At 39.2% G+C, this 21083-nt stretch overlaps 3 protein-coding genes across 3 annotated transcripts; 2 read left to right on the top strand and 1 right to left on the bottom strand.

The window, feature by feature from the left end:
* The first annotated feature begins 194 nt into the window (after positions 1-194).
* Positions 195-13116, top strand: rab44 (RAB44, member RAS oncogene family). Its single transcript, XM_061042933.1, has 10 exons — positions 195-268; positions 5591-7230; positions 8040-8113; positions 9003-9091; positions 9223-9354; positions 9437-9518; positions 10838-10952; positions 11243-11341; positions 11507-11583; positions 11749-13116. The coding sequence occupies exons 1-10, from the start codon at positions 208-210 to the stop codon at positions 11834-11836; spliced, it is 2457 nt and encodes an 818-aa protein (XP_060898916.1). The 5' UTR covers positions 195-207; the 3' UTR covers positions 11837-13116.
* Positions 12869-17686, bottom strand: trub2 (TruB pseudouridine (psi) synthase family member 2). Its single transcript, XM_061042934.1, has 8 exons — positions 17435-17686; positions 17107-17241; positions 16414-16488; positions 16242-16303; positions 16064-16145; positions 14992-15064; positions 14660-14796; positions 12869-14560 (listed from the first exon to the last, which is right to left on the bottom strand). The coding sequence occupies exons 1-8, from the start codon at positions 17550-17552 to the stop codon at positions 14184-14186; spliced, it is 1059 nt and encodes a 352-aa protein (XP_060898917.1). The 5' UTR covers positions 17553-17686; the 3' UTR covers positions 12869-14183.
* Positions 17417-20502, top strand: hdhd3 (haloacid dehalogenase-like hydrolase domain containing 3). The gene is made up of 3 exons (XM_061042935.1): positions 17417-17555; positions 19221-19555; positions 19878-20502. The coding sequence occupies exons 2-3, from the start codon at positions 19226-19228 to the stop codon at positions 20271-20273; spliced, it is 726 nt and encodes a 241-aa protein (XP_060898918.1). The 5' UTR covers positions 17417-17555; positions 19221-19225; the 3' UTR covers positions 20274-20502.
* Positions 20503-21083: the final 581 nt, after the last annotated feature.

Below are 21083 nucleotides of genomic sequence, written 5' to 3'. Positions count from 1 at the left end.
CAGAAAACCAGAAGTATTATTATTTTAAAAATCCAAAGAATTAAAGATGATTTTGGAAAGTGAACATGGAAAAATTCTGCTTGATTCAGTTCAGGAAGTGCTGTATGTTACTGCTGTATGCTGCAGGGGCAACTGACACAGGAAGTTGTCAGTCATAGTTGCAGTTGAGGAACAACCCTTGTGTGCAATCTAACTAGCACTCAGTGTATGCTGATGACATTTCAAAGCAGCTCATGTGATAAGATAACAGAAGGGCCAGATTTGGGAGGTAAGTTCATATGCTGTTTTAATGATTATGTAGAAAGCCTGAAGTAATCTATCAAGTGATAAATATTTTTTTCCTTACTGGATGAGTAAGTTAGTAGCAGTAAGAATTAAATGTGTATCTAGAGAGCTGCTTTGTATTGAAAGTATCTAAGTTAAAGGAGACAAACTTTTAATAAATAATTACAGTTCCACATTTTTTTTCATGATTCAGTTTCAATGATGGTTAGTAGATTTAAACCTCATTTGTTGATTTATTGCATGACTGAATGTCTCATGCTTTAGGAAAGAAGATTAGAAGTCATGTCCACAAACAGTGCAAAGAAAAAAAGGCTCGGTTCACGTCGCCGGGTAACAAACCAAAATAAAACGAGCGAGGCTGATGAGTTTCTGGTAACAGACAGCACCTCTGTTGCACAACACAGCATACCAGAGGAAAACAAGAAATCAGTAAATGAATTTGCTTATACTGACAACTTGGTATCTCAAACCCAAAATCCCCCTTCACCAGAACTCAGAGGTAACAGAAGAAAACTTGGGTCTAGTCGAAGAAATAAAGGAGGAAGGCATGTCGAGGACTCGGCAACAGACACGCAGCACAAACTTGGAGAGGAAGTTGAGGGAAAGAGTAGGGGCAATGAAAGTCCTGAAACAACACAGGTGTCATTGGCATTTCAACCTGAGGAAGATGGAAATTTAAGTAAAGGTTATGAACATGATGTGTCTTGGATACAAGAAAGCCTTTCATATTTGTCTGAAGAAGAACATCAGAGTGTGTATTCTGTCAAAGAAAAAGAAAGCGAGAACACAGAAGTGTTAACACAGGATGGAAATTTGCAGAGCAACAGTTTGGTGAGTGAGTCAAATGTAGAATCTTCAGTCACACATTTGTCTGCCCCACCAGTGGAAACAACAGCAACAAAAAGCAGCACTAACGAGCATACTGAAATTGAATACGAACTTCGGCAGGAAACATTTTCATCACCAAATGAGTCTACAAATGAGGAAGAACATGAGATTTTAAATCTATCTAGAGTCAAAGATGCTCAGCATTCAGATGATGATGCAAGCAATTTCATTGAAGAGACAATGAAGAAAACCCAAATGTATGGAATTCATAACGACAATGAACATCTGAGCCATGAAATAAATGACACTGAAATATTTTCTGACAATTTGTTGGACCAAGTTGAGTTCACTTTTAGAAGTATTGATGATGATTCTACCAAGCAAAAAGGTTCAAGTCCTGATGATAAAAATGATGAGCAGAAAAACATCTTTGAGGCCTTTGACGACATGACTGAGGGTAACTATGTTTATGATGCCGAGAAACCACCGACCAGTGACACCGATAGACCTGACACTGAAGTAGGCCAGTTACATGACAAAGAAGGTAGACTTGATTATCATATAAAACCCAGTGATCAACAGACATGTAATCAGAAGACTGTACATGCTCCTGCTGCCGTTAACTCAAACAATCCCTCTTTACAACTGAGTCATTCAGAAATAGAAACTCCATTTGACTCTCTTCTGCAGGTCAGTTTTGTGACCGAAGATGAGCACAATGACGCAGACTTTAGCCCCACTGGAAGAAAACTTGGATCAAGTCATAAAAATAAACAAGGACAGCAGATGGAAGATTCTGATGGTGAATCATGCTGCAAACCAACACAGGAAGTAGAAGAAAATACATTTGGTTACAAAGAGTTAGAAACTCAAGTGTCATTACCTATTGAGATTGCAATGCCGGAAAAATCAGTGGAAAGTGTGCTGGAAGAAATGACCACTTTCAATACTTGCCAATCTGGAAAACTTAGTAGCCAAGTGAAAGACAATCTACATGTTTTCGTCATCTCAGATGAAAGCAGCCCTCAAGAGCATTCAGAAAATGAATGGAGTGTTGAGAAAGCAAAATGTCCATCACCAAAAGAAGAGTTGTCCACAATAGAGGAGCAAAGAGAGATGTTCACCTTATCTGACGTCAAAAGTACTCATCAGACAGAGGATGCAGTAAACACAGCTCATGATCCAGAGGTTAAGACAACACAAAGTCATGAAATGGAGGAAATTCATCCCTCCTCTGAAGACTTGATACATGATGTTACGGATTATTACGATTTTTTTTCTGGACACCTGATAAACCAGGATGAAGTCATTGACCAATTTGGGTCTACTGTGAAAATAACTGATGACTCTGTTACCAAGCAGGAACATTCAAACCCTGATGACACAAAGGAAAAGCATCACACAGAAGAAAGCAACCTTGATGCTTTTGACTGCAGAAATGAAGACTATAACGAGGGACCGCAGATTGGTGAAAAAGAAAAGGTGGACACTGCACTTGGTCAAGTATACGAGATAGAAGGCAGAGTAGAGGATGATATGAAACTAATTTCTGAGCAAACAGACCATCTTGAAAAGATTGAAATGGAGGAGAGCAAATCTTTTCAAACCATGCAATCAGATATACAGGTTTCTTTAAACTCACAACCTCTGCAAAACAACCCCACAACTGCTGAACCATATCACAGATCTACAGAGGAAGACATGGAAATGACAAAGGATTATGAATCCCTTGAAACCACAATGGTAGAGACAGATGTGGAGGACAACTCAATAGAAACCACTCTGACAGAGATAGACATGTTTGATAACAATCAAACTGAAGAAGTAAGTTCTCAAGTTAAGCGCAATGCAGATGTCGGCACACTGATTGATGTCAGTGAGCAAACTAGTTCAAATTTGCACTTAAGTTCAACAGTAGATCAAAAGCTGGCCGTGCAGTCATCATTAGAGATGTCAGACAAAGAACTCCACAATTTGTATTGCTTAACTGAAAAAGAGAAAAGTGACATGGAAACCAAACTGTTAAGGCCAGATGTAAATTTACAAGGTAACTATTTGGTGGATGAGTCATGCTTAAAATCAGAGGAAAACGATTTCTCTTTTGTGCCAAAGATAACCACAGAAAACCACAGCCCCCCAGGGGATACAGAACCTAAATGCAGTATTAAGCATGGAGAATTTTCATCACAAAAAATAGATGTTGAGCAAACACATATGCAAGGAATCCATTACTCCTCTGAAAGGGTGACCGATGATGACACTGAAAATTCTGCAATTCTCTCTGGACACCCAACGGACCAAGTGAGTGATACATACCCACTTGAGTTGATTATGAAAAGTACTGAGTTTGCAAACATGCACAAAAATCCAGATCCTGATGACAATGTGCTTCATCATGCGGAAGAAGGAATCCTCCCTGACGTCCAGGAACATAAATTATCTTTAAAAAACCCTCCTTTAGATGTGATTGCTCCCTTGGACAACCCATTTCAGGACTACTCAAACAGTAGCAAAGAGCAAACACAAACAGACTCCAACCTCATTAAAAAACGGAAAAAAATGGGGTCTAGTCGAAGATATAAAGACAGACAGCAGGCTAAGGACTCTGTTGAACACAAGGAAGACGTTAATGAGGAACTGGTTACATCACAAATGGTATTAGTAACAGAGAGAGTAACTCAGGAAGAACTACATCAAGGAAGTTATTACGATACTACCATCTCTGAAACACATGATGACCCTATGCTTTCTGGGATTCTGGATTATGAGGCTCAAAGCTCCACTAAATCAAACTATCCAGAGACCATCCTTGAAAGTTTATTGCCTGGAAGTGAAAGTCGCCAAGCAGATCACGTTGAAAGAGAGAGACACTTTAGAGTGGAGGATTCTAACAAATCAATGTTAGTGAATCTGGAAGGAATGGACAAATCTGTCTTTCTCAACAATGAAGATGCCAAAGGTGCTCATCATTCAGAGGATGATTTAAAAGAAGAGCATGAAAATAATGTTAAGCCAACACAAGTGCAAGACATGCAAGAGATTGATAGCATCACTGAAAGTGTGTTACATGATTCCAGCAAAAATGTAGAAATAATTTCTGGAAACCTGATAAAAGAAGCTGAAATCAGAAATATCTACGAATCGGAGTTGACTGTGAAAAGTATTGATGATTCGCTTAGCAAGCAGGAAGACTTGCATCCTCTCGACAAGCTAGAAGAGAATCCTATAAAATATGGGAGTTCCAAAGTTGAGCCTTTGGAACTAGCAAAAAATGATGATCATGTAAATGATTCCAAGAAACCAGAACAGATCAGCAATGCATTCAGAGAGGACACTTCACCTGGTCAGGCTAACAAGACTGAAGGCCATGTAGAGGATGAGATAAAACCGTGCTTTGGGCAAACAGGTTACCAGGAGAAAGAAGGCCTCTTTTTTTGGGATGAGGATAGTGAATCCTCTTTACAAACCCTGCCAGCAGAAATGCCAGCTCCTAACTCCCAAGAGCAACAAATTGACTGGAAACTAGGCAAAGACTCATCTGCTGAATCATACAACAGACATACGGAGGAAATTGTTCAAGAGACAGGGGACAATAAACAAGTTGAAACAACAAAAATACCATTAACAGGAGAGACAGCAGAGCAGGAAAAAATGGACACCATCTTGAAAGAAATGCAGCCCATTGACACTGCTCAAACAAAGGAAGTTTGTGATCAAGATAAAACTAATGACCATGTTAGTTCAATTGTTGATGAGCCTAATAGTTTAAGTTTACATTCAACTTCAACTGTTGATGAGCAGCCAGTTGGTCAGTCAAATGTCATGGAAATGCCAGGAGAAAAATGTACGCAAGTAGTGTGTTCTGTATCAGAAAAAGAAAATATAGAAAGGGATACGGAAAAAGATTTCTTCAGGCAGGATGGAAATATACAGGGCAACTATGAGATGAGTCAGTCAGCTTTCACACAAGAGATACCTACAGAAAAAGACCAGCCAGGAGATCATCCTGATAATGAAAGTGTCGAGCAAGAAGAGTCAACAGAGTTGTCTTCAAACGAGGAAGAAAAAGAGTCATTGTCTCAAGTTAGTATAGGTCACCAGTCAGGAGGCACTGTAAATGAAATACATGAAGAGGAGGTTAAGTCAACCCAAGTGGAAGAAGTACATCAACATATTTACTGCTCAGTTGAGGAGAGTGATTCTTCAGTACATGCACTGCAATCTGAAACTAATGTTTCTTCAGATTCCGAACTTCAGCAAATCAACCTCATTGGGAACAGTTCTTGTCATAGAAATAGAGAAAGACAGCATGTTAAGAACACTGTAACTGACACTTTTTATGAACCCAAAGAGGAGAATTTAAGTCAGCTTACAGAATTTGACAAAAGTGACTTGACACTATCACCGAAAGAATTGGGTTTGAAAGATGGTTTAGACATAGAGAATACTCCTTGTCATGATGACATTGTCTTTACAGGGTCCTCCGATCCTCTTGAGCAAGAAGATGACTATCACAACCAAAACAAGGAAGCTTTATCTTATGACAAAGAAGAAAAAAGTGATATGCAAAAGACAAACGATGCAGTAGAAACTGTGGGACATATCACAATAGACGACCATAACAGAGAAGCAAGTACTGTGGCTGGATCAGTTTCTGAAAAGGATGAAGTTGACGGAAAATTGAAAGATTCTATGAGGACAGACCAACAAGCCCAGGATAATATGGCTTCACAGGATATCACAGAATCTGAATTCTTTGCTAAACACAAAACGGACTCTCTGGTTCCATTGGACACTGGTCTTGTGGTAAACTCTAAAGCAGAGCAAGCTGTGGATGTGGCTGAGGAAATTGGAACTGATCAAGAAAAATTCAAACAAAGGAAGAGAAAGTTTGGCTCTAATCGCCGGACTCTACACAAAGTTAATCCAGAGAGAGGACAGGAAAACAAAGATGAGTCCAAAAGGGTGGAATTTAAAACTGAACCTGAAGTGAGAGATTTTGAAAAAAAAGAAGTAATGGATGAATTTCCAGCGCTTGCCACTGCAGACGTTTCAATGAATGAAAAAGGAAAACCATCATTGAGTTTGGTGTGCATTCCACAAAGCAAAACTGATGAAACAAGCAGTGTTCTTGACTTAGGACAAATGCTGCAAAGCAGGTACTCTGACCCAAAAGCTTTAGAGAGCAGTACGATACCAGACAAAAATCTGTTGCTGTCTTCGAATACTGAGGAATGTACAAATATTGGTATCACAGGAGGGAGCTTTGTGTCTTTAGATGAGACCACACAAGGATCACAAAATGATGAGGAAAGGCCGGAAAGTGCCAACGCTTTACAACAGCAAGCTTTGAAGTCAACAGAAAAGCAAGTTGTGGCTGTGGAAGATTTGGAAATAGTGAAAGCTGTTGTTATTGGAGGTGAAGAAGAGCAAAACAATGTCAAGCCCAGTATGCAAGAGTCAAGCAATGTGGAAGAAGGAGCGCAGAAAACAGATCTCGAGATGAAGAATGCAAGCCCAAATTTAAATTCTACACAACCGAGACGAAAGCTGGGATCCACCCGGAAGAATCTCAGATCAAAAACCAAAGATGAAGAGTTACCTCAAAAGCAGGAGGTAGACGATAAGGCAATAGAGACCACAACAAATGCAGAAGATGTAAAGACCAATTTTGTTTCAGGCATCCAAGAAGAAGAGCTGAAACTCCCGGTAGAACAAGAGGACATTGACTCTGTACAAAAGAAAGATAGAGTATTGGAAACAGTTGAGTACAGCCACACAGGTGAATCTCACCTCACACCTAAGGCTCACCAAACATCGGAGGAAAATCCTGTTTCCGGTAGCGAATCAGAGCATCAACAAGCTCCGAATTATCACCTTCCAATACCTTCCACCACTCCCAAAGAAGATGTAATGTCAGAATCAGCAGCTGGTGGGAGGAAAAGAAAAATGGGATCGAACCGGAAGTCTCGTGGACAACAAAAGAATAGAGAAGAAACTGCAAGAGAAGACCATATAATCAATAAAGAAAATGGGAGCGATGGTGGAAGTGTCACAGATGAAAGTGCCGTTAAGACAGTTGAGGAAGAATTGTTGGGCCTGCATGAAACATCTGGGGTAAGCAGCAACATTTTTGGGGGTCATTTCTCCTCTATATCAACAATAATCTAGTACAAATCTTTAATTGTGGTTATTTCGCATAGCACTTACAGAAGTTTGCGTTGCAGTTCAATAATTTGATATATAAGCCGTTGTTTGGGGACGTTCTAAACATTGCTCCCAGAGCTTTACTGAAAATTACTGAAATTGTATTTTTTTAAACTTTGGATTCTGCGTTTTTTGTGCAGGTGGGTAAATCTATGTTGTAATAAACTCCACATTTGCGTGAGACCTATTGCAAACTGGCAAAGTGTTTGTTGCAAAAATGAACAAGATGACACAAGGAACTGAAAAGAGGAACATGCTGCCCACACTACAAGTTTCACATATTGAAAAGGAGAACATAAACAAGTATCTGACTTCTTGAACTTAATAGTGGGGTGTATTTTTTGTCTTAAATTCAATGACACTAGCTTTAAGGACAACAGTCTTTAAGATATGGGGCCAAAGCTATAAGAAGTACAGCGGAGCTGCAGCATACTGAGTAATATGATGTCAGTCATGGATGACTTTTAGGCTCTCATTCCTGAGCATTCATTCATCTTAGTCCTCTATAAATTACTTTATAAGGTTGTAACATCAGTAACATCAAGACAAAAAAAGTTACCTCTGTGTGCAAGAGGATCACACATGGAGACCTTTTAAATACAAATATTTGATATTCAAATAATTCTGTCATATTAAAAACAATATATTTATTGATTTGATTTATACAAAAAAAAAAGAAAATGATCAGCTCATTGCAGAGATTATTTTTGTCTGTGCAGATTGAAAAAACGAACAAGAAAGAATCACCAAACAGCAGAACATCAAAAGCAGGAGGAGACACAAAGCCAGTGAGGTGAGTTTGAAGCCAAAGACTAATAGAGGTATTAACACTATGTTCTCCAAGGCTGGCGATGTAGATCTATCTGGTTGGGTTACTGACTCATGCAAGTCTTATGTCTAACTAATTGTCATACAAACAATACATAAAAAAAAACTGTCTGTGCAGCAATAAAAACTCTAGTTAAACAGTTTTGTTTTGTCAGGGTGTGAAAACGTTAATGGTTTATTTGTTCAGGTTCCTAACAGGCTGATCTTAAGGTTTGACTTCAGCACAGACTAATCCTGTGATCCTATGAGACTCAGTGTATCCAGTTTAAATGATTAAATGCAGGAACAGTCATGAAAAACATTCATTTGTCCTTCTATCAGGTTCACTTTTTCAGCTTTATACAGTAACAGGGCAACTACTTATAATTCCTATTATTCTGTGATTGATTTTAAAGTTTTAGTGAGAGCTGTGCTAGTATGTGAGTATTTTCATATCGTGTTTTTTCACAGCGGTTGCTTTAATCCAAGACAATTTTCTCTTTAAGAAGAGAGGAGAGCAGCCTTAACATCCTCCTTGTCATATCTTGAATAACATTGAATCAATATACTGTATATATGTGTATTAGTAATTTGAGTGTTATTGCATGGCCTTGCGGAACAGTCTTTACATTTCACTGCACATCTGTATGAGCATGTGACAAATAAAAATATTGAATCTTGAATCTTGAATACGATGTTTCCTGAGTTGATTAGCACAAAGGGTCAAGAGTGCTTGAAAAACACATGTTTATCTTCAGGTGTACAGATTTACACATTCATATCTGAACAAAATGCTAACTCCTCACAGGAATTCTGGTGACTGACTCAGTGCTGTGTTTTGTCTGATCTATGTCTGATGATTGTCTGTTCCACAGTGAGAAGAAACCTGAACAGCAGACTCCAGTTCAACGTCCCTCTGCTGATATCCGCCTTGGTCAGGAGGGTCACCAAACATTCTCTCTGGGTACACGTCACATTCATATTTGCTCGAACTAGTCACAGCCAAATGTGGCTGATTGTAGAGAGATAAAGAGAGAGTAGATCAATTAGAAACAAAACAAGTAACCAGGAAGTGATTTTGTTTTTTCATTACAGCAGGTGATAGCTCAGTTGACAGATCAAACTCTTACAACGTGGTGATGGTGGGAGACAGCAGTGTTGGCAAAACCTCATTCATGAAAAGAGCTCAAAGTGGGAAGTTCTCTCTAGATATACCTGCCTCCATTGGTAAGATCCAAATATTTATCTTCTTTCTTCTTATGAAAGTGTGTAAATATTCAGAATAACTTATGATAAATACATTTTGTAGGAGTCGATTGCTGCCTGTGGACTGTAGTGGTTGATGGAAAACCTGTGGTGCTGCAGTTGTGGGATACAGCAGGTCAAGAAAGGTTGGTGTCTCTTTACAGACATTATAAAGATACTTGTAACATTTAATGCTGTTGTTATCAAATATACGTACACAATAGATACGACATTTAATCCAAGAACATTTTAATGACTGAGCTCTCTAAAATGTTATTGTATCATTTTGGTGCCATGAATTTACCCTTAAGGATTGATCAAGTATATCCTCTTCATGTAGGATTGAACTAGATAAATAACTGAGGGGAGGATTCAGGGACAAACAACAGAATCCATGAGAGAACAGTGATAAATGTGAAAATGTAATTTATCAAGATGTCCCTGCAGATTAAAGCAAATTCAACTTTCTAACCGCGAAAAGATTTCATAGGCATTTTTTTGTGATTGATCTGTTTTACAGTATGTGAGGAGGATGTATGTGATCTTCTGGGGGGAGGAAAAGAACCATGTAATGGTCATTTCACATGTCATTTCGGAAATTTACAGGATGTTATTTGTGGTTTATGATTCGCCTGAATGTGTTGCCACATGAACAGTGTGCCACATCTTTCTCTCAGAAGTGACAGTCTTTCTTCTCTAACATGTCCCCCATCCCCCTTGGTTTTTCTTGTCACAAAAAATCTGAAGGCAACCTCCCGGTTCCTCAGCGCTGTGCACACCTCTGCAGTCAGCCAAGACTTCTGATGGGAACACATGACAATGATTACATAAGTGAAATCCTCTGTGCACTTCCTATTGTTGTTAGTCATGCATTATGTAAATGTAAGTTACCACAGGCTGCAGCCTCCTAGAAACGGCTCGATACAATGTCCTCAAAACCCACTGAAGGTGTTGCAAAGTTTCCTTCAGACCTGTTTCAGAACTGGTTTCTGTCTTCTCAGCGATGTTTTGTCCTGTTAACGTTAGCACGAGAGATTTCATTAGAGCAGAGTTTCAGGTTGTAGATGAGCAGTGTGCAGATGTGAACATGTTCTCTTCATGTTTTGCATGTTGTTTGAATGTACAGAATGTAACTGTAACATTTCCTTGCCTTCACTGTCGAGGCAATTGTGCAAACATCTGTCTTGATGACGACTATGTTCTCAAATTGTTTCTTGAAGAAAGCTTCGGGGAGAACTCTGCAAACTCAACCGACCAGTTTAATCGGACAATTAGCGGCACGCATTCGACCTCAAGGGCTGTTCTGTCACGCTCTGTGGTTTCACAATGAGTACAACACAAACTTTTCTCGTCCTCTTCTGAATGAGCGCCAGAAAAGTTATTTTTTTTGTGCCAGTTTTGTAGAGTGACAGGTCTCTCCTGTCTCTGACAACATTCTTTCTTTTTTTTTTTTTGTCCTATACAGGTTTCACAGCATCACGAGACAGATTTTCCACAAAGCCCAGGCCTTTCTTCTGATGTACGACATCTCTTCGGCTTACAGTTTTTCTGCAGTCAGCTACTGGGCGAGCTGTATTCAGGTACAGTAGAAATAAAACTTTAGTTGCCATGGTTTACATTTTTATACCACACTTGTGTCCTTGTCTTTAATGATTGATGATTAAAGGTCATAAAATGATACAGCAATGTGTTTAAATGTCTCATTATTTATTTCTAATGATTAGGGCCTGGCAGTTTTTTAATCTACACAGATAAGTAGTCAAAGAGGGTGTTTACATCTTGCATCAACATCCGTTCTGGGTGATCTTATTACAAGTGGATAGCCTTAACTCCAGTTGTGAATTCACCCCTTTGCATCTTTGTTTTGCAGGAAGGGGCTCCAGAAAATGTGACCGTTTTACTTGTTGGCAATAAGAGTGATCATGCAGAACGTCGGGTTAAAACTCAGGAGGGGGAAACCCTCGCTAAGGTGTGTGTGTGTGTGTGTGTGTGTGTGTGTGTGTGTGTGTGTGTGTGTGTGTGTGTGTGTGTGTGTGTGTGTGTGTGTGTTATCTTTAGCTTTTTTTACAAAGCAAAACTAAATAATTCAGATTATCTAAAACCAACACTTAAGGCAGCAGTTATACTTCCACAGGAGTACAACTTTGAATTCATGGAGTGCAGCGCTGCCACGGGAGAAAATGTGATCGAGTCTTTGGAAACTATGGCCAGGTAACATCACTCTCTGACATTTTATTTGTTACGTGCTGTCTATCATGCCCACACCATCTCTCTGTAGCATGTCCTTTGATGTCATCTGTGTCACAATGTTTCTTGCATTGCACAAAACTCATGGCACTGATGTTGCTGTTTTTTTGTTTTTTTTTTTGTTGCCAGGATGTTGAGTCAAAAAATTGGCACAAGAGAGGAAGCCACATTGTCGTTTAAAGAGCCACAGAAGAAGAAATCATCAGGATGTTGCTGAACAGTCTTTGCACAAAGTTTGCACATCACAACAGAAGTGTGTATAAAAAAAAATTAAGCTGTTCCTTTAATCTATCCGTACATATTGTATTCTGTCACATAAGTGTTTATGTTAAAGTTCCTTTTCACTATTACCTTCAGCTTTATAGGTGCTGGTGGATTATAAGAAAAGCTCAGGAATTCTGCTAAGACTTACCGTACTGAGTCTTTGACATAAACTTAGTATCAGTAATGGATGTGTATTGTTCCTCAAGGAGAGACGGGGAGGTGGGGGCAGAAAAACAACAAAGAGGACATGGGAAAACGATCACAACAGTTACAAATCAAAACTATTAAACCTGAACTGAGTCGGTAAAGTGAAAACAAAGCAGATTTAATATGACGCTTGAAACATGGACGATTTAAACCATTTAATGTCTGCTAATAAAGCTGCTGCATGCTCATTAGTTTGCTAACTAACAGTAGTGCTAACAAAAATGTTTCCCACTCTGATATAGAAGGCCACAGAAGCCTCTACAAATAATATGAAAAATCTAAATCTAATGATGCTGTAGTGTTGCTGCACACTTTCTTTCGAGGCCGGTCAATGAAAACAGATGCAAGTAATAATGATTGTAAAATAATGTACTCTGTGTGATCCATACAAACATAGAATGTTTTTTTCTGTATCATGCTGCGCTGTGCTTATATCTTAAATTATATTTATTCTTGGGTATGAAAGGCTTTCTCTTCTCTTAGAAATAAACACAATAAATCAATATTTGTTTTTCTTCTCCGAGTTACAAGAAAGATCATTTACTGATCTCACCCAAAAAAACTCAACACTTTGTTCATTGGCACGGTCAGTTCAGAAAAGTTTCTCAATTCTTTCAGTTAAAAAAGATAATCTGTCACTATCTTCTTCTGATCATATCCTGTCTGTTCATCATGGACACCCTATTGCTGCATCTTAGTTTTTACATGTCGCTTGTGCAATATACATCTTTGTGGCTGTTAGACATTTTTGTACATTCAATTAGTGGAAGATTATTTGTTATGTTGCTCATCTGTTCTGAGTTAATGTTTCTGGAACTTGTCCCGTTCTTATTTGTCAAGCAGCTGGTTGGACACGAGCACAAATAAAATGAATGCATCTGTAATAAGAGAGGCTTTATATTCTTGCAAACCTATTTTTTTTTTTTTTTGACAGAGTTTCTGTTTTCTTCAGAACGCGTGTTACCATTTACCCAACATCAGGTCTCATGCTTAATAAATCTGCAGAACAATGCCTGTTAATTTGTATCCTTGTGGACGTTGTGTTGTTTCCACACTGACAAAGACAACAGTGTTCCCACTGGAACAACAAGTCCTTCACTGGTATGAAGAGCATGACAACAACGGCGCCACTGTAGTAACCTCATAACGTCCCAAAGGAGCTTGTTTGTGGGAAACAGAAATGCTGAGACAGCATCTTCCAACATCAGAGGACATAGATGAGAACACCAAATCTGATATTAGGGATCGGCTCTTCACTAACTTGATTAACCCACCAGGACAATGATTACTCCATTTCAATGATAGTTCAGTGTCAGGCTGGTTCATGTAAACTGACTCAACATCAAACATTAAGACGAAAATGTAACACTTTATTGACAAGTCATTTGAAAATACAACCCAAATCATTTTCAAATGTGTACCGTTAAGTATAACTTCATTTGGTACTAAATAGAGGAAAAAACAGAATATTCAACTGTAACTTCAGACTTTTAAACAAGGGCCCGGCCGATATGGGATTTTTTTTGGGTCCAAAGCCGATATCGATATTAGGGAGATCTTTGATCTGTAGAGATAAATATAGATTTATGTCTCAAATGCAGTTATCAGAAACTTGTAGAAAAGACGAATAAGTAAAACAGGATGGTTACTCAACTGCAAAGTAACTGCCCATGTTCATGGATCACCTCTTGACTCTCTGGAGAGTGATGATTCGTGTTGTAATCCATATCGCACACTCTGCTTGTAAAAAAGAACCGCTAGTGTAATACAATGAAACTCAAATGAAATGCTACTGGACTGCTGAATAAATCTAATAATATCGGCACATATTTGAGTAGTAGCAGATACCAATAGTCACTAGATATGCTAATATCGGCCGATATTATCGTCTGGCAGATGAGGTAAATCCTGGATGTTATGGCGTTTACTTTGCAGATGTTAAAGTCACACGGAAAAGGAAATCTTGCCTGGAAGTCGTTCAATTTGCAATCTTGGGGGGGTATTGGTGCAAAATCTCATATATAGCTGTTTACTATTGTAGCACAACCATTTTTGTTCTAAAGAATAACAATATGAATCTCATACTTTCTCTTTCACAAACCAGGGACTCCGGTTACAGTTCTGTTGATACTGGGATTAGGCTCAGACTCACTGTGGATCTGTTGTGTTTTGTTACTTGTGTCATTTTGATGACTGGCTGCCGTTGTATTCTCCTCAGGTGGTTGTAACGCTTGGTCCTTGATCTGTGGGCGGGATTGTCTTTTACTCTTAATGGTCAAGTGGTATTGTTTTATGGCCTGCTTGACATCAGAAGCAGTCCAGTGGTGACGGGTCAGGGCATCCTGCAAGCTGAAGTGTCCGTCTCTGGTCCGCCTGACTCCTTTGCACACTGCTGTGCTGCGCAGCTCCAGTCCTATCTCATGCACAACTTTGCGCAAATATTTCTGAGTTTCATTGGCACACTGCACTTCTGTAAGAACAGATGACAAAAACCAAACAAGATCAGTAAGCACCCCAAAATGTGCATTATTAAGACTGTGAAATGAGGTTCACTGCATGCTACATTTACCTAAAGTGAAGTTGGGCGGCTGAAAGTGAATGCAACGCAGGCCTGTCAGAATAGGCAGCGATTTCATGTCTGAACCAAGTAAACCCTGCGCAGCCAGCTCATAAGCTTCCTGCGAGCGCATGTCTACGTTGGAATACCTGTACAGCAGGGGAAAAAAACAATCATCTACCTGCACTTAAAATAGTTACTTTGCTCTGCACTGTGATTGTGCTGACAGCATTCTCTTGACAAGTTTGAGCAGGAGGTCAAAGCACAGAAAATAAACGCCTGATATGGCAAGCAGTGATATTATGTGTATCTAATTATGATGAATATTTGATGTTAAAGCATACGTTAACATGGCCTTTTGGTTGACTCCCTGCAGCATTGCCAAGACTCTGTCCAGATTGTCCTGTGTGATGTGACCTAAGAAAAGATAATATAGAACTTTATTGATCCTGAAGGAAATCCTGATGCCAGATTGCTCCAATATTACAGCACAAAATAAGATTAATACAAAAGAGCATCAAATACTGGAAACATAAAGTGCATAATAAAGTGGATGAGGATTAAATACAAGGCAGGGGCGTGTCCAGAGGGGTGGGATGGGCCCACCTTGAAATCTTATAGGCCACCCCAAAATCCTTGCCAATTTATTGGCCATGCGCCTTGCCAGAGGTGGGACTTACGTTGAAATCCACTATTCAGGCTGCTAACAGGCAGCTCGTAGTTTTCAGTGAGCAGATGTCTGTTTGCAATTTAAAGAAATACTTAAAAGTCAATGTGAAACTTCAGGCCGCCCCTGCACAAGTCAGTACCCTAGTTGGGCCACCCCAGTCCAAAAAGTCTGGACACGCTCTTGATACAAGGAGAGAGCAAAGTAATAGCAATAGAAATACAATAAGTGAAGTTTCAAAGTAAGACAAGTTCAAAAGTAATAGCATTAAATGTAATAATATATGATAATAATGAAACGTGACATTGCACGATAATGATACTGCACATGGTGTTATCATAATGATTGCTTTATGGTGATATATTGCTCTGGTATTGAAGAGGAATATTAGACATGACTATGAGCTTAATTTAGCCCAGTGTTGTAAAAATCTATAATAATATCGGATGCAGCCAAAGGCACAATAACTGATGCAGTGTGGTAAAGGCTGGTGAAAAAATAAAATGCTCCAAAGCTACAAATACTATAATGCTAGACAAATTCATACTCATGAAAATGTATTTGTTATTCAATTGTAAAAAAAATATGCATCGTTTTAAGTTTCATTGTTTCAACTGCTTTAAGAAAAAAAGGCATTAGGCTGCTGTAGATATAATACTGCTTCTTTAAGGTTTATAAACTGCTTATTTAAGGTTATATAAAAGGTTGAAAAAACTCAACATGTAGAGGAAAACTGTAAACTATCTTACCATAGGTAGATCTTTCCACAGCCCGGCCTGTGTTAGAGAAATCATCTGATGCAGTCCCAAATTCTCCCTCCAGTGTATAATCCTAAAAACAAATCAAACAGCATCAAACACTTGTGTATTGGACCTCTATTGACGCGCTTTATTTCTCATATAAAAACCGCAGTTTTTAAATCATTACCCTTGTGACTCGTGTTCTGTATAAATCATTTAGGGTCCTGTTTCCATTCCCAACAGCGAGAACTAAAATGTAAAAAATGTGTGGAGAAGAATGATCAAGCTAATTGAGCAGGGTCTGCAACATATATATTTGCTCTCGTGTAATAATCAGCTCTAAAAAAAAAAAATCATACCAAGAACACCAGAAGAAAATGCATCCAGCCGATGTCCTACTCCAACTTTGATTTGCTGGAATTCAGGTCCAGTCACTATGAAAACACACACACACACACACACACACACACACACACACACACACACACACACACACACACACACACACACACACACACACACACATTTGACTTACTCATATACAGTACCAAATGTCCAGACATAATACATGAAATGTAATATCTTTCAGTCATTCAAGTTTATATCAGCGTGACATCACTAATGAGCCATCTGACTAGAATTCATTTATTGTCCATTTAAATATTACCAGAGAGAAATGTTAAAGGAGGAAAATTACATTAAAGCAGAGTTTGCATTACACAGCAGACATGTCTTCTTGTTAACCACAGGCTCAACTATGAATATTAAAATAGCAATAAAAAAGTTACTTTATATAATTATTATTTGACCTGAATAATCCACAGATGTTAAAAAAGAAGAAAATAAAGAATAGAGAAGAGTGAAATTCAATGTTATTTTTTTACTAGCTCCCACACAATGTGCATGCATGCTGCATACTGGTTTATCAAATGAATTCCAGGTATATTTGATATTTGCAGGATTCCATTTGGTGTTTACCACATAGACTGCAAATATTAAGGTTTACCAGCAATGAGTAGGTGACCCAGGAAGTAAATAATAGAAACACATACCCAGAGGATGCTTGGAAAGTACTGGCACAGAGGCTGCAGACAGTGTGAGTCCCTTGGATGCTTCAGCATCACTGTCTGCTGAGGTTAAGAAGCGGACCTCCTGAGGAACCGGCTGGGACGGTGTGGCGTTCAAACCTTTATGGTGACACGTTCAGAGGTCAAACAGGATACTCTCACGTATTTGGAGTCTAAGGTTAAAGGCACTTCTTAGTTACTGTTAGCTGACTAACCCTGCCTCACTGTCACTGCAGACCAGGAGACGGAACTACATTCATTGATTTACTATTTTGTGAAGGATCTCATTTGTTTCAGGCTATCTTTACCTCACCTTTAAGAAGATTGGTCTCGATGGTATCCCGTACGAGTTTCCAGTGGACACCAGAGGGTTTGTAAACACAAAAAAGACCCTCTAGCCGCCGTAACATCCGAATAGCTGGATTAGCCATTGTGTAAGTACCATCACCTGAATTTTCTGAGCATCGTTTTGAGTATTTTTGGGTGTACGCGGTTTGTTTTGCAGTGGCACAACTCTATTAAGCAGCATGCGCATCTACGCGCATGCGTACCAGTCTGCTAGTTTAGGTTTATGCATCCAGTCTGATATACTGCCGCCTGCTGTATTGGATGTATATATTTTGTAAAACCAGCAGAATAAACAAGGAGACTGTTTTTTTTACCACCACAAGAGTAAAACGTTTATTATGTTGTGTTGATTAAAAAAAAGGTTAGACTGAAGATAGTTTGAGAATACTGACAAAAAGGTCTTATAGGGCGATACACGTCGAAGGAGCTTAGACTCCAGTAGGTGGCGCCAGCTGCCGTAAATCCACCGAGCGAAGAAGAAGTGGTCGGCGTAGCTCTGCCTTGTTTACATCCATTGGCAACTGGATAATTCACTTTGGTAAGGTTTTTGTTTTAACTTTGACAACCTCTGTTATATAGTAATTTACATGTTCGCTGCATGTGCAGTAGCTTTCACTTTTGTGTGGTAGAAGTGGTTAATGGCTGAGAGCCAGGTTAGCTTTTACAACATCATTTACAGTCAATGGCGTAAAAACAACATGAACCTTGCAAAGTGCATTCTACGTAGTCAGTAAATGTTCACGTTTTCTGTGACGTAGTAGCTGTCTCTTCGCGTATGAGAATGAATGAGTGTTTGTCTTCAGGGTTTTAAAATTAACATCCTTTGATAATCAGTAACTTTAGCATGGTGGTTGTCAGGTTCATTTTTGCTTCAGACACCTGTCTACAGGTGTAGACCCATAGCACAACAGCAAGACTTCTAAGTTTCAACCAAAGCACCAGCTTTTCTGGACGTGGAAAGGAAATGTATATAAATAAGTATTAACTTCACTATTAAAAGTTGTTGTTCGACCAAACTCACACCTTTCTAAAATAATTTCCTCTTGTTTACGCCACAGAACTTAGTTTGAAAAAATGTGGCTTTATGTATTTTTTAAGTTATAAGTTATAACATCACCATGGGATGAAGCACATTTCCCAAACATAATGCTGTACTGTAACCTTGAAGTGATTCTGTCATGTGTGTTTGATGGTACTACAACATTTAATGATGATGTTGTAACTTATTTTTATGATTAAACATTTCCCAAATTGAGTTCTGTGGTATAATCAAGAGGAGATTATTTATGTGTGGTTTAATAGTTTAGTTTTCACGTACTTAAAGGCTACACATGTAAATCAAATGTTCCTCTGATGAGTTATTGACCCAGGAAGGCTGAAACTTTGAATGTATTTCCAACTTTACGGAAGTACAGTTTACACCTTTACCACTCATTCATCAGTACATGAAGTCTTATTAAATGTTCAGCCTAGCAGCAAGCCTCTTGACTGTTGTTCAGTCAGACAGAAGAGTAGCCCCCTTTAAGTTGCAGAAAAACCTGACATTTGGCAAGATAATTCAAATTCTGTAAATGTCTTCACACATGCATTACAAGTATTACAAGACGTGTTGATTGGACTTCAATATAGTGTTCGTTTGAAACCTGAATTACGTTTCCAAAAATGTGATTGCACTAAAACGCACGACAACCAAACGTTTCTCGTGTGGTTTTGCCCAAACATTAATTCTGTTTGTGGTGTTCTCTCTGTAGGTGCAATGCGAGCTCCTCTGCGCTGGGTGCTGTGGGACGTGAAAGACACCCTGCTGAAGGTGCGAGCCTCTGTAGGAGAGCAGTACTGCAAGGAGGCTGAACGGGCTGGTCTGAGCATCAGTCCTGTAGAGGTCCAAGCAGCTTTTCTCCAGTCATATCGACATCAGTCCAGCAGATACCCAAACTACGGCATCACACAGGGCCTTGATGGCCGGTCTTGGTGGATGGAGGTGGTGAGGGACACGTTCTCTCAGTGTAGGGTTCAGGACCCAGCCCTGCTAAATACAATTGCTCAGAACCTTTATGATAACTTCTGCACTGCAGAGAACTGGGAGGTAATGAACAATGACACTGAAGACACACACATAGTATTATTAAGTTGATGTTGGATTTATAAAACCTGTTTTCTTGTTTCTTTTTGTGCTTTTTAAAACATTTGAAAGAAAACCATTCTTTAGAAATGTTTAGGAACTATCTAGCAAGTGTGTTATAGTTTTTCTTTACTTTTCTCAGAGTGTTTTTAAGATTTATGTTTTCAAAATTGACTTTTTTACACATTAATGCTTCCATCAGCTTTTTATTTTACTTTTTTACTGTAGTGGTAAGGTAGACCAGGAAAAGTCAACTTGAAATAGTAATGTCTCTGTTTTTTTTAAGGTTTTTCCAGACTCAGAGAAGGCCCTTCAGACCTGTTCCTCTCTGGGACTAAAGCTGGGTGTGGTATCAAACTTTGATCGACGCCTAGAAGAGATTTTACGTGTTTGTGGCCTTCTGTCCCACTTCAGCTTTCTGATCACATCCGAGGAAGCCGGTGTAGCAAAGCCGAGTCCGGCCATTTTTGATCAGGCACTACAGAAATGTGGTGTGCCAGCTGCCTGTGTAGCTCACATTGGGGACCACTTTGTGAATGATTACCTCACACCTCGCTCTGTGGGCATTCAGGGCTTCCTTTTGGACAGACACAACAAGTATAGAGGCCCTGATGTTCCTGGAGAGCATCGACTCAGGTCCCTGGAGGAGCTGCCATCCCTGCTTCAGCAGCACATGGACTAATGCCAGGCTGTCATGGGCTCACGTGTAAAGTCACTCAGCCAAACTGTGCTTCAGTTAAGGAAACCAAAGTCAGGTAATGTTAGACAGAGTGTCTTCAGCCACTTTAGGACTCTTTACTTATTTAAAAAAAACAAGTATCATGGCTTGTAATATAAAAACTACACTGTGTAAATGTCATGCACTTCTACTGCAAGTACATTGGGATCAATAAAAATCTATAAATAATACAGTTTCTTAGGGAGCTGCTTTTGTTCATATGATGATTTTAAACGGTTGTGAGACTGTGAGAATGAATATTCTTCAAATTGTATAAAACTCCAGGGGCACTCAGAGACCTCTGAAAGGGAAAATAGACCACACTAAAGTCTGTGATGTGCAATTCTGCAGGCAAACTCTCCATCATCGTACAAGTCATATACAAGTGTCTCATACTTCACCTGAAAAAAAAACTCCCGGATCATGGCAGCTGTTGTCAGAAACACAAAAAAATAAAAACAAGTGTGATCTGGTCTAGAGTTAAATGGACCCACACTCGACCCTGCTTATCTTTCCAACATGGTTCATGAAAATCCAGCTAGTAGTAGTGTTTTTTTTAAAGTTATATTTTGGGCAATTTTTACCTTTTATTGGATAGGACAGCTCAAGAGACAAAATGTTGGGAGGAGGAAGCGGGAGATGACATGCAGCCAAGGTCAGAGGCCGGATTGGAACTCACAGCAGCTGCGACGAAGGCTACATCCTGTGTACATGGGGCAAGCATCACAACCACTACCCTCTCTGGCACCAAAAACATCACCTCTTTTGCAGAAA

The sequence above is a fragment of the Labrus mixtus genome, chromosome 7, assembly GCF_963584025.1.
Source record: "Labrus mixtus chromosome 7, fLabMix1.1, whole genome shotgun sequence".
NCBI lineage: Eukaryota > Metazoa > Chordata > Actinopteri > Labriformes > Labridae > Labrus > Labrus mixtus.
Note: the sequence above shows the minus strand (reverse complement) of the source record. Positions and strands in the feature narration are given on the sequence as shown.

Excerpts from the sequence above, each read along its gene's own strand:
- rab44 (XM_061042933.1), top strand. The coding sequence starts at position 208 with ATGCTGATGACATTTCAAAGCAGCTCATGTGATAAGATAACAGAAGGG. Across the intron at positions 9,092-9,222 it reads TCACCAAACATTCTCTCTGG|CAGGTGATAGCTCAGTTGAC; the intron begins GTACACGTCACA and ends TTTTCATTACAG. Across the intron at positions 10,953-11,242 it reads ACTGGGCGAGCTGTATTCAG|GAAGGGGCTCCAGAAAATGT; the intron begins GTACAGTAGAAA and ends TTTGTTTTGCAG.
- trub2 (XM_061042934.1), bottom strand. The coding sequence starts at position 17,552 with ATGGCTAATCCAGCTATTCGGATGTTACGGCGGCTAGAGGGTCTTTTT. Across the intron at positions 16,304-16,413 it reads ATTTTCTTCTGGTGTTCTTG|TTCTCGCTGTTGGGAATGGA; the intron begins GTATGATTTTTT and ends TTTACATTTTAG. Across the intron at positions 14,561-14,659 it reads GCCGCCCAACTTCACTTTAG|AAGTGCAGTGTGCCAATGAA; the intron begins GTAAATGTAGCA and ends CTGTTCTTACAG.
- hdhd3 (XM_061042935.1), top strand. The coding sequence starts at position 19,226 with ATGCGAGCTCCTCTGCGCTGGGTGCTGTGGGACGTGAAAGACACCCTG. Across the intron at positions 19,556-19,877 it reads GCACTGCAGAGAACTGGGAG|GTTTTTCCAGACTCAGAGAA; the intron begins GTAATGAACAAT and ends GTTTTTTTTAAG.